Source organism: Oncorhynchus kisutch, linkage group LG8, assembly GCF_002021735.2.
Source record: "Oncorhynchus kisutch isolate 150728-3 linkage group LG8, Okis_V2, whole genome shotgun sequence".
Taxonomy (NCBI): Eukaryota; Metazoa; Chordata; class Actinopteri; order Salmoniformes; family Salmonidae; genus Oncorhynchus; species Oncorhynchus kisutch.
The window spans coordinates 11,524,301-11,537,591 of record NC_034181.2 but is presented as its reverse complement, the minus strand read 5'-3'; the positions used below and the strand labels follow the sequence as shown (position 1 = coordinate 11,537,591).

The 13,291-nt window shown below is 42.2% G+C and overlaps 1 protein-coding gene across 1 annotated transcript in view; it reads left to right on the top strand.

Moving 5' to 3' along the window:
* Nucleotides 1-5,884: 5,884 nt before the first annotated feature.
* LOC109894954 (serine/arginine repetitive matrix protein 4-like) overlaps nucleotides 5,885-13,291 on the top strand; it is a 133,366-nt gene continuing 125,959 nt past the window's right edge. The window contains exon 1 of the mRNA XM_020488614.2: nucleotides 5,885-6,751. Within this exon, the coding sequence (XP_020344203.2) occupies nucleotides 6,618-6,751 (134 nt within the window). The 5' untranslated portion in view covers nucleotides 5,885-6,617. The remainder of the gene's footprint in view (nucleotides 6,752-13,291) is intronic.

The window sequence follows — 13,291 nt, the reverse complement described above, 5'->3', positions numbered from 1 at the left end:
AGTAGAATAATGATTTATTTCAGCTTAATTTTTTTTCATCACATTCCCAGTGGGTCAGCAGTTTACATACACTCAATTAGTATTTGGTAGCATTGCCTTTAAATTGTTTATCTTGGGTCAAACATTTTGGGTAGCCTTCCACAAGCTTCCCACAATAAGTTGGGTTAATTTTGGTCCATTCCTCCTGACAGAGCTGAGAGTCAGGTTTGTAGGCCTCCTTGCTCACACACACTTTTTCAGTTCTGCCCACAACTTTTCTATAGGATTCAGGTCAGGGCTTTGTGATGGCCACTCCAATACCTTGACTTTGTTGTTCTTAAGCCATTTTGCCACAACTTTGGAAGTATGCTTGGGGTCATTGTTCATTTGGAAGACCCATTTGCAACCAAGATTTAACTTCCTGACTGATGTCTTGAGATGTTGCTTCAATACATCCTCATAATTTTCCTCCCTCATGATGCCATCTATTTTGTGAAATGCACCAGTCCCTCCTGCAGCAAAGCACCCCACATGATGCTGCCACCCCCGGTCTTCACCGTTGGGATGGTGTTCTTCGGCTTGCAAGCCTCCCCCTTTTTCCTCCAAACATAACGATGGTCATTATGGCCAAACAGTTCTATTTTTGTTTCATCAGACAAGAGGACATTTCTCCAAAATGTATGATCTTTGTCCCCATGTGCAATTATAAACCATAGTCTGGCTTTTGTATGGCGGTTTTGGAGCAGTGGCTTCTTCCTTGCAGAGTGGACTTTCAGGACTTTCAGGATATGTCGAGATAGGACTCGTTTTACTGTGGATATAGATACCTGTTTCCTCCAGCACCTTTACAAGGTCCTTTGCTGTTGTTCTGGGATTGATTTACACTTTTTGCACCAAAGTACGTTCATCTCTAGGAGACAGAACACATCTCCTTCCTGAGCGGTATGACGGCGGCATGGTCCCACGGTGTTTACTTGCGTACTATTGTTTGTACAGATGAACGTGGTACCTTCAGGCATTTTGAAATTGCTCCCAAGGATGAACCAGACTTGTGGAGGTCAGATTTTTTTTTAAATGAGGTCTTGGCTGATTTCTTTTGATTTTCCCATTTTCCCAATCAAATGATATCAATTAGCCTACCAGAAGCTTCTAAAGCCATTACATAATTTTCTGACCTAGTGGAATTGTGATATAGTGAATTATAAGTAAAATAATCTGTCTGTCAACAATTGTTGAAAAGATTACTTGTGTCATGCACAAAGTAGATGTCCTTGTTAACAAGAAATTTGTGGAGTGGTTGAAAAACAAATTTTAATATCTCCAACCTAAGTGTATATAAACTTTCGACTTCAACTGTAGATCCCCTGAACGTAGCTCACTCTCCAGATCCCAATCACCTGAATTCTGATCACCTGTTCACACACCTGTATGTCATTATCACACACTATTTAGTTCAGTTCTTTGCACCCCATCATTGTGAGGTATTGTTTGTTTTTCGGCGTAATTTAATCCTCCCTTGTATGATAGTTTTGGCCTGCCTCACTATCGACACCTTCTGTCTATTCCCTGACTGTACTTTAGCCTATCGGGTTTCCTGTTATCAACCTATTGCCTGATCTCCCGGATGATGTTGCTAACTTTTTCCCTGCCTGTACTGTTGCCTTTTTGGACCCCCTGTGTATGACCTTCTGCCTGCCCCTGGACCCAGCTACCTGCCTCCTCCAATGAGGTGCCTTTACAAATAAACACCTGCTGCGCTTTGCGCTTGAAACCAGCTCTCTGTCTCCCCTCCTGTTCATTACACTTTTAACTTTTGGGTTTGATCCACCAGCTTCAAACAGCTGTAATAATAATTTATTGGGGATTGAAAATATATGATGGTACAATTAAAGTTAAATAGTTAAAGGTTAAATAAAAAATGTGTTAATAAAATACAATGATTCCCTACAGTATCCAGTGCTTGTTTTCTCACAAACTGACATTTTTGTGAAAAATGTTGAATTTTAGAAACAAAGAAATGACAGAGCGATTTCTAAATTGGCTACTTGAAATTGGCTAGTACACTAAAACAGCTTTCCCATTTTCCCAGATGTCGCTCCGGCAGGAGAAATCAATAGGCAAATATCACAGCCAATCACAGCACTGTCTGGTAAGTAATACTGTGAAACACTTATCATTCCACTATTACTGCAGATTCCGTATATTATGGACATTTTCTGAAATTACAATGCAACATTTTTACAAACTCCCATGCATAGCATCTTTAACCATGTTCTTTCTCATAAACTGTAAATTATCATTGTATCTTACCTTGTATGTTTTATTCCCTCTGGGGGAAAAACCTGCTGCACGTCTGACCCTTTCAGAAAGACTTCAACACAACCCTTAGAACTAAACTGAATATTAAATGTGAGGGCAAAACCAGTGATTTCATAATATATTCCAGCCCATCATTTAAACATATTCAGCAAGTGTCCAGTTGACATGGTTCTGTGTCAGACCTCGGTTCAAAGACTATTTCAAATCATGTCCCATACTTTATCTGAGTTTGATTGAGCTTGTCTGGTGCAATGGAACCAATAGAATAGTCACAAAAGTTCCAAACCCACCCATCTGGCACTCCAGACAGGCTTGAGTAAACGCTCAAAGTATATGAAAGATTTCGAGCAGATTTTTAAGCAGACTAGCGTTTTTCGTAATGAATCTTGTTCTGGAGACAGCTCTCCACCACAGAGTGGTCACTAACTGGCAAAGCCACAAAGTCATAAAATATAACCCTAACCCTAACCTTAACCACAAATGCTAACCATATTTTCTGTTTTCATTCATGTTTACAATATAGCCAGTTTTGACTTTGCAGCTGGGCTATCTATGGGGAAATCACTCAGTTCTGCTTCATGACAATAAACGTCAACTTTGTGTGTTTTAATTGAAGAGTGGTTGTTGGTTTGCATCCCAAATGGCACCCTATGCCCTACATAGTGCACTACTGCCTACGGGCCCTGGTCAAACGTAGTGCACTGCATAGGGAATAGGGTACCATTTGGGACTGATACCCTGACTCTCTCTTTATTCAAAGCACAGTGATGACAATCCAGGCTGCCGCTTTTATCATTAAGTGGCTGGTGTTGTTCGACATTAACTTTCATGTTATCAGCTAATGTATAATCTAACTGAGCTTGGCTTTAGTTTGGAGTGCCTCCGTGCATATCTATTAGAACAAGCCTGGCCAGGTGATTGTTATCCCCATTTATGACGGATCAAAAGTCTGCATGTTCTAACCACAAATACAAACACGTAGAGAAGCTTCTGGGAAGGTCAAGTAATAGTGGACGTTTTTGCTGACAGAGATGTATTACTTGCAGTGTATTCCTTGATCATAAATATTCAGATGTATCGTCACTGCCACTTGGGCTTGCGAGTGGCGCAGCGCTCTGAGGTACTGCATCTCAGTGCTTGAGGCGTCACTACTGACACCTTGTGTCACGGCTGTTGGTGGAAGAAGATGAGGACCAAGGTTCAGCGTGGTACGCGTTCATCTTTATTATTGGAACTGAACACTTATTAACCTAAATAACAAAGAGAATGAACAAAAACTGAAACAGTTCTGTCTGGTGCAGAAACAGAGACAGAAAACAGAGACAGAAAACAGAGACATAAAACAGGAACTAAGGTCAGGATGTGACAGTACCCCCCGCCCAAAGGTGCAGACTCTTGCCACAAAACCTAACCCCATAGGGGAGGGCCTGGGTGGGCATCTGTCCGCGGTGGCGGCTCTGGCGCGGGACGTGGACCCCACTCCACCATAGTCTTGGCCCACTTAAGTGGCGCCTTTGGAGCGGCGACCCTCACCGCCAACCTCGGACTGGGGACCCTTGCAGCGGGCCCCAAATAGATGGGAGATTCCGGCAGCGCCGGCGTGAAGGTCGACTCCGGCAGCGCCGGAGTGAAGGGTGGCTCTGGCAGCTCCTGACAGACGGGCGGCTCTGGCAGCTCCTGACTGACGGGCGGCTCTGGCAACTCCTGACAGGAGGGAGACTCTTGAAGCGCTGGACAGGAGGGAGCACCTGGAGGGAGGAGACAGAGAGACAGCCTGGTGCGTGGGGCTGCCACAGGAGGCCTGGTGCGTGGAGGAGGCACTGGATGGACCGGACCGTGGAGGCGCACTGGAGGTCTCGAGCACCGAGCCTGCACAACCTGTCCTGGCTGGATACTCCCTGTAGCCCGGCAAGTGCGGCCGGGTGGAACAGACCGCACTGGGCTGCGCTGGCGAACCGGGGACACCGTGCGTAGGGCTGGTGCCATATAACCCGGGCCGAGGAGACGCATTGGAGACCAGATGCGCTGAGCCGGCTTCATTTCTCCTGGCTCGATGCCCACTCTAGCCCGGCCGATACAACGAGCTAACGTTCTAAAAAGACAATAGGAGGGGAGATGAAAGGGAAAATAATTAGGAAAAGAGAAGATGGTTTTTGATGGAGTGAGCGGGAATCAGAGGTTGGGGGAGTGAGCAGAAAATAAAATGAGATGACCCTCCGACAAACAAAAACAAGAAGAAACAAGACAGACTACAAAATAAAGATATAAATGTAGCGCACCGGGCTATGCCTGCCCGTTCCATCTCTCGCCAAGGTATGCATGGGGAGTTGGCTCAGGTCTCCTACCTGACTTAGCCACACTCCCCGTGTGAGAGAGAGGTAGACAGAGAGAACGAGAGAGGAGAGAGATACAGAGGATAGGAGAAAGAAGGTGTCCTACTCCCCTGACCTACCCCCAGCCTCCCAACTTCACAGTCTGAGAAAGACAAAACAAGCTACCATTCAGCTGGGCTCCTCACTCGCTTTGACAGAAAAAAAAAGGAACTAAGGTCAGGACGTGACACCCTGATTTGAATCCAGGCTGTATCACAACTGGCAGTGATTGGGAGTCCCATAGGGTGGCGCACAATTGGCCCAGCATCATCTGGGTTTGGCCGGTGTAGGCCGTCTTTGTAAATAAGAATTTGTTCTTAACTGACTTGCCTAGTTAAATAAAGGTTCAATAAAAAAAACTGTCAAAGTACAGTCAATTTTAAATCCTTACGCCTATCCAACAGTAAATTATTAATAAATATGTCTTCCTAAATTGAGTACTCAGCATTGCATTTGGAGATATTATGACAGATGATGTGAGCGGCAGGGAGAGGAGAGAGGGGATTGGGTTGTGGTGTGGTGCATATTGTAGCTAGAAGAGTTGTGATGTGTAGAATAGCTGGTGAAACACTGTTGTGTTGTTATTCTGTAATCTGGGTTGTGTTGGGCTGTGTAATATTACATTGTTGGACTGTGCTGTTGTGTTGGGTTATGTTGTATACTGTAGGTAGGTACAGGCTTGCTGGGGACAAACTCTGAGCCTTGGGGGTTATTGTGTCAGGCACATGCACCGGCTGCTTCTCTCAAACCCAGCCTTCTGTTATGCTAATGGAGGCAAACGGCTTGGCCCTTTGTCCAAGACACAGAGAGAGAGAGGGGCCTAGAGGGAGGGAGGGAGAGAGACACAGAGAGACTAAAAGGGAAAGAGACTGAGTAACAGGATGAGAGTAACTAAAGGGAGGGAACAGAGTGAGGGAAATAAGACATAAAATAATAGGAGGGGGGAGAAAAAAAGATTGAGAGAGAGAGAGAGAGAGAGAGAGAGAGTGAGAGAGAGAGAGAGAGAGAGAGAGAGAGAGAGAGAGAGAGAGAGAGAGAGAGAGTGAGAGAGAGAGAGAGAGAGAGAAGGTGTCCTACTCCCCCTGACCTACCCCCAGCCTACCAACGCCACAGTCTGAGAAAGACAAAACAAGCTACCAGTCAGCTGGGCTCCTCACTCGCTTTGAACACACACGTCACACACTCTGCACGCTCATCCATACACTCTCAAACCCACTCACTCACTCACGCCCACAAACCCAGACATATACAGTCAGCACACACTCGCCTCGGCTTTCAGATCTCATCCACCCGTCGGTGTGTATGAGTCCCTGTGCAACACGCTGAGAATCACTCCCTCACACACTACGTCCGTCAATGGATCCTTGGCTCTGACCGGAGAGGAGGATTCTCCTGTATGGCCTGTGACTCTCTGCTCTAACTGAAGACTACCACACAACACAGAGCAGAGAGACAGGGAAGAGGAGAGGGAGAGAAACGCTACCCCCCTCAGAGAGAACAAAAAACAGCCTGACTGTGTGGCAGCAGCAGCAGCAGCAGCAGCAGCAGCAGCAGCAGCAGCAGCAGCAGTAGAAGAAGCCTTTGTCTTGTCCAGCTTGGTCCACATGCTCCCCCCGTAGAAAGAAGAGAACAGAAGAGAGGAGAGGAGCAGGGGGGGGGGGTGTATGAGTGTGTATGTGAGGAGAGGAGCAGCTCTGAGCACTGACACATTGACCTACTCTAGCAGGAAGAGAACAACGTTTGCTGTTTCCCTGTGTGGATTCAGATTCAGTACTTGGACAGCTCCGGAGTGCTCCGCTCTCCAACACATTCCTGTAGTATAGTATATGTGAAGTCTCCCTCGTCGAGACCCCATTCCCAGGGGCAGCCCTGGACCCCCAGCCCCAGCCCCCCTTGGCTCGCTCCCTGGCTCCCTGCGCCCCTCTCCCCCTGGGGACAGTGGACAGCATGGCCAGCCTGGAGCACCAGTGGGAGAAGCAGCTCTTTGAGAAGTTCTGGAAGGGGACGTTTAAGGCTGTGGCCACACCGAGACCAGGGAGCATTATCGTGGCCAGCATCACCGCACGGAGGAGGGTAATCAGGTCAGTTATCTCTATAATTCAAATTTCAAAAGGCTTTATTGACAGAAGAAAAATTTGACATTTTTATTGCCAATCAACATTGTTGAACAGTTCAACCATACAATACGCTCAATCTCTCAATTCTCTTAATCTCTCTCTATGTCAATAATGCAACTGTAGTTGTGTAAAAATCTGTCTTATTTTGTACCTATACGTATGATAGAATTGCCCACCGGTAGACATGCTGCTAGATAAGAAAGATAAGTATGTAGAAAATGTTTGGGCTGTAGCTGAATCAAGCAAACAAGCAGGTGGTTAAACCTCGTGTAACTATGAGCAGTCAGTAGACAGTCCAACACCAAGTGAATTAATAAGGAATATATGGGTGTCCTACATACGGCCCACGTGGGGGACCAATACATCATGCAGGTGGTGTAAGTTCAATTGTGTAAATACAAAATTGCTTTTATTTAGGATTATTTGTATTTTTTTTTGGGGGGGGGGACTCAAAATAGTAGGATTAATTTCTTCCTGGTGTGTGACCTCCTATATGCTGCCCATGCCCCAGCCATTTCTTCCCGGTATGTGACCTCCTATATGCTGCCCATGCCCCAGCCATTTCTTCCCGGTATGTGACCTCCTATATGCTGCGCCCCAACATATTTTATGTACCTAATCTTTGCATTACGTATAGAATCCCAATTAATTCAATAGGATCTCTGTTGGCCCAGTCGTAAAGATTGGTTATTTCACTTTTAAAATGTGTTACCTTTTATTGTGGTGTAAACACAACCAGTCAGGATGTTTTCATCTGATTGTCAAACCATCACTTGAAAGGTCTTCTTTACTAGGCTAGTGGCTAGTGGCTAGTGGCTAGTGGCCACATTCATCTAGTCACAACATACATTCAGCCTCCAAACAGCGCAGGATGGAAAGAGACCTGTTACACAAAACATCAAAAAGTCTGATGACATTTGGTGATGGTCATTAGGCCATAATTTATGAGTCCACTTCTGTCTGGACACGTCTTGGTGTCGAGTGTTCACATCGAACCACATCGCATTTTGGACCTTAGGCTATTTCATCCGTTTTCAAGTCCATTCACTCCTTTTTCATGCCTTGTTATATTCTAGAATTTTCTTAATAGTGTTTTCATTATTGTTATAAGCTCATATGATAGGCTCACTATTTGTTTTCCTGGTGTCCGACCATACCGCCTTACTTTGACCCCTGCTTAAAAATGACTAAAACCATATCGAAACTGTGAATAGATGATAATGGACTTCATACAGTTTATTGACTGTGTCCAGCTCACTAATAATCACTACATTCATACAGTTTATTGACTGTGTCCAGTTCACTAATAATCACTAGATTCATACAGTTTATTGACTGTGTCCAGCTCACTAATAATCACTACATTCATACAGTTTATTGACTGTGTCCAGCTCACTAATAATCACTACATTCATACAGTTTATTGACTGTGTCCAGCTCACTAATAATCACTACATTCATACAGTTTATTGACTGTGTCCAGCTCACTAATAATCACTACATTCATACAGTTTATTGACTGTGTCCAGCTCACTAATAATCACTACATTCATACAGTTTATTGACTGTGTCCAGCTCAATAATAATCACTACATTCATACAGTTTATTGACTGTGTCCAGCTCACTAATAATCACTACATTCACACAGTTTATTGACTGTGTCCAGCTCAATAATAATCACTACATTCATACAGTTTATTGACTGGGTCCAGTTCACTAACAATCACTACATTCATACAGTTTATTGACTGTGTCCAGCTCACTAATAATCACTACATTCATACAGTTTATTGACTGTGTCCAGCTCACTAATAATCACTACATTCATACAGTTTATAGACTGTGTCCAGCTCACTAATAATCACTACATTCATACAGTTTATTGACTGTATCCAGCTCACTAATAATCACTACATTCATACAGTTTATTGACTGTGTCCAGCTCACTAATAATCACTACATTCATACAGTTTATTGACTGTGTCCAGCTCACTAATAATCACTAGATTCATACAGTTTATTGACTGTGTCCAGCTCACTAATAATCACTACATTCATACAGTTTATTGACTGTGTCCAGTTCACTAATAATCACTACATTCATACAGTTTATTGACTGTGTCCAGCTCACTAATAATCACTAGATTCATACAGTTTATTGACTGTGTCCAGCTCACTAATAATCACTACATTCATACAGTTTATTGACTGTGTCCAGCTCACTAATAATCACTACATTCATACAGTTTATTGACTGTGTCCAGTTCACTAATAATCACTACATTCATACAGTTTATTGACTGTGTCCAGCTCACTAATAATCACTACATTCATACAGTTTATTGACTATGTCCAGCTCACTAATAATCACTAGATTCATACAGTTTATTGACTGTGTCCAGCTCACTAATAATCACTAGATTCATACAGTTTATTGACTGTGTCCAGCTCACTAATAATCACTACATTCATACAGTTTATTGACTGTGTCCAGTTCACTAATAATCACTACATTCATACAGTTTATTGACTGTGTCCAGCTCACTAATAATCACTAGATTCATACAGTTTATTGACTGTGTCCAGTTCACTAATAATCACTACATTCATACAGTTTATTGACTGGGTCCAGCTCACTAATAATCACTACATTCATACAGTTTATTGACTGTGTCCAGTTCACTAATAATCACTACATTCATACAGTTTATTGACTGTGTCCAGCTCACTAATAATCACTAGATTCATACAGTTTATTGACTGTGTCCAGTTCACTAATAATCACTAGATTCATACAGTTTATTGACTGTGTCCAGCTCACTAATAATCACTACATTCATACAGTTTATTGACTGTGTCCAGTTCACTAATAATCACTACATTCATACAGTTTATTGACTGTGTCCAGCTCACTAATAATCACTACATTCATACAGTTTATTGACTGTGTCCAGCTCACTAATAATCACTACATTCATACAGTTTATTGACTGTGTCCAGTTCACTAATAATCACTAGATTCATACAGTTTATTGACTGTGTCCAGCTCACTAATAATCACTACATTCATACAGTTTATTGACTGTGTCCAGCTCACTAATAATCACTACATTCATACAGTTTATTGACTGTGTCCAGCTCACTAATAATCACTACATTCATACAGTTTATTGACTGTGTCCAGCTCACTAATAATCACTACATTCATACAGTTTATTGACTGTGTCCAGCTCACTAATAATCACTACATTCATACAGTTTATTGACTGTGTCCAGTTCACTAATAATCACTACATTCATACAGTTTATTGACTGTGTCCAGCTCACTAATAATCACTAGATTCATACAGTTTATTGACTGTGTCCAGTTCACTAATAATCACTAGATTCATACAGTTTATTGACTGTGTCCAGCTCACTAATAATCACTACATTCATACAGTTTATTGACTGTGTCCAGCTCACTAATAATCACTACATTCATACAGTTTATTGACTGTGTCCAGCTCACTAATAATCACTACATTCATACAGTTTATTGACTATGTCCAGCTCACTAATAATCACTACATTCATACAGTTTATTGACTGTGTCCAGCTCACTAATAATCACTAGATTCATACAGTTTATTGACTGTGTCCAGCTCACTAATAATCACTACATTCATACAGTTTATTGACTGTGTCCAGTTCACTAATAATCACTACATTCATACAGTTTATTGACTGTGTCCAGCTCACTAATAATCACTAGATTCATACAGTTTATTGACTGTGTCCAGTTCACTAATAATCACTACATTCATACAGTTTATTGACTGGGTCCAGCTCACTAATAATCACTACATTCATACAGTTTATTGACTGTGTCCAGTTCACTAATAATCACTACATTCATACAGTTTATTGACTGTGTCCAGCTCACTAATAATCACTAGATTCATACAGTTTATTGACTGTGTCCAGTTCACTAATAATCACTAGATTCATACAGTTTATTGACTGTGTCCAGCTCACTAATAATCACTACATTCATACAGTTTATTGACTGTGTCCAGTTCACTAATAATCACTACATTCATACAGTTTATTGACTGTGTCCAGCTCACTAATAATCACTACATTCATACAGTTTATTGACTGTGTCCAGCTCACTAATAATCACTAGATTCATACAGTTTATTGACTGTGTCCAGTTCACTAATAATCACTACATTCATACAGTTTATTGACTGTGTCCAGCTCACTAATAATCACTACATTCATACAGTTTATTGACTGTGTCCAGCTCACTAATAATCACTAGATTCATACAGTTTATTGACTGTGTCCAGTTCACTAATAATCACTACATTCATACAGTTTATTGACTGTGTCCAGTTCACTAATAATCACTACATTCATACAGTTTATTGACTGTGTCCAGCTCACTAATAATCACTACATTCATACAGTTTATTGACTGTGTCCAGTTCACTAATAATCACTAGATTCATACAGTTTATTGACTGTGTCCAGCTCACTAATAATCACTACATTCATACAGTTTATTGACTGTGTCCAGTTCACTAATAATCACTACATTCATACAGTTTATTGACTGTGTCCAGCTCACTAATAATCACTACATTCATACAGTTTATTGACTATGTCCAGCTCACTAATAATCACTACATTCATACAGTTTATTGACTGTGTCCAGCTCACTAATAATCACTAGATTCATACAGTTTATTGACTGTGTCCAGCTCACTAATTATCACTACATTCATACAGTTTATTGACTGTGTCCAGTTCACTAATAATCACTACATTCATACAGTTTATTGACTGGGTCCAGCTCACTAATAATCACTACATTCATACAGTTTATTGACTGTGTCCAGTTCACTAATAATCACTGACATAAAAACTAGACAGTCAAGGAGCATAGACAATTCAAAAAAGAATTGATTTTGTCGTGAGTAAATATAACACATTTTCAGTGCGGAACTCGTTAAAGACCGAATGCGGCCCCTGGGACAAAATGAGTTTGACACCCCTGAGGTTTCAACATGTCTACATGTTATATGTAGATAGAGGATTACATAACAGAGGAAAAAAACTCATGACAGGCAGGCATGTCAAGTAAACATGACAGAGGCTTCAGTAGAATTTCCCAATTTCTTTTAAAGGTTACATGCTTGTCTTATCTTCTCTCTCTGAGGCTCTGTCCCCTCCAGTGACATGGTGGCCATATGCCTTTGTCTCTCTGTGAAGTGCCACCGTGTGTGTTACATATTCATGCTCCTTTTCAGTGTGTGTGTATGTGTGTACGTTTGGTTTTTCTATCCTTTTGGGGACCGGAAGTGGGGACATTTCGTTAGGTCCACACAAGGAAAGGGACTACTTTAGGTTAAAGGATTAGGTTTAAGGTTAGGGTAGGAATTAGGGTTAGGGGTTTGGGGTTAAGGTTAGGTTAATGATTTTTTTGAAGGGAATCAATTGTTTGTTCCCAACAGAGGGTAAAACAACATGTGTGTTATGTATTCATGCCTACTTTCATTGTACTATCAGCCCTCAGAGCACACAGACAGACAGATGGACGGACAGACAGACAGACAGACAGGCAGGCAGGAGAAAAACAGACAGGCAGAGAGACAGACAGACAGACAGGCAGGCAGGAGAAAAACAGACAGGCAGAGAGACAGACAGACAGACAGGCAGGCAGGCGAAAACAGACAGACAGACAGACAGACAGACAGACAGACAGACAGACAGACAGACAGGTAGGCAGGCGAAATACAGACAGACAGGCAGGCAGGAGAAAAACAGACAGGCAGAGAGACAGACAGACAGACAGGCAGGCAGGCGAAAACAGACAGACAGACAGTTGTATCAGTGTTTATCGTCTCCTCTCTCTCTCTCATCCACTTATCCTGATCCTCCTGTTCTAGCTGATCCCATCCTCACAATCAGACACGATCCCCCGGCACTGACAACTTTATCCCTCATCCTATCGCCCCATCCTGACCAAAAAAGTAACCCAAAAAACCCAGTCTGGGGATTCACACAGAGACGTGCTGCCGTCAGGATGGGGCAGCACTTATCAACAGGAGACTCTCCCTGTCACAAATTACACCCTATTCCTTTTCAAACTATTAAGCCGAACCGAGTCGAGCCAAACCAAGCTGTAATGAGCTGGCCTGGTTATCCACTATAGTTTCTGGATCCATGCTGAAAATGAAATGGCACAGTATAGTGAGCAATTTGTATAAATATCATTATAAACTGGTTGGTTCGAGCCCTGAATGCTGATTGGCTGAAAACCGTGGTATATCAGACTGTATACCATGGATATGACAAAGCATGCATTTGTACTGCTCTAATTACTTTGGTAACAAGTTTATAATAGCAGTAATGCACCTTGGGGGGTTTGTGGTATATGGCCAATATACCACAGCTAAGGTCTGTATCTAGGCACTCCGCAATGCTTTATGCTAAAAACTATTACTATTATTATT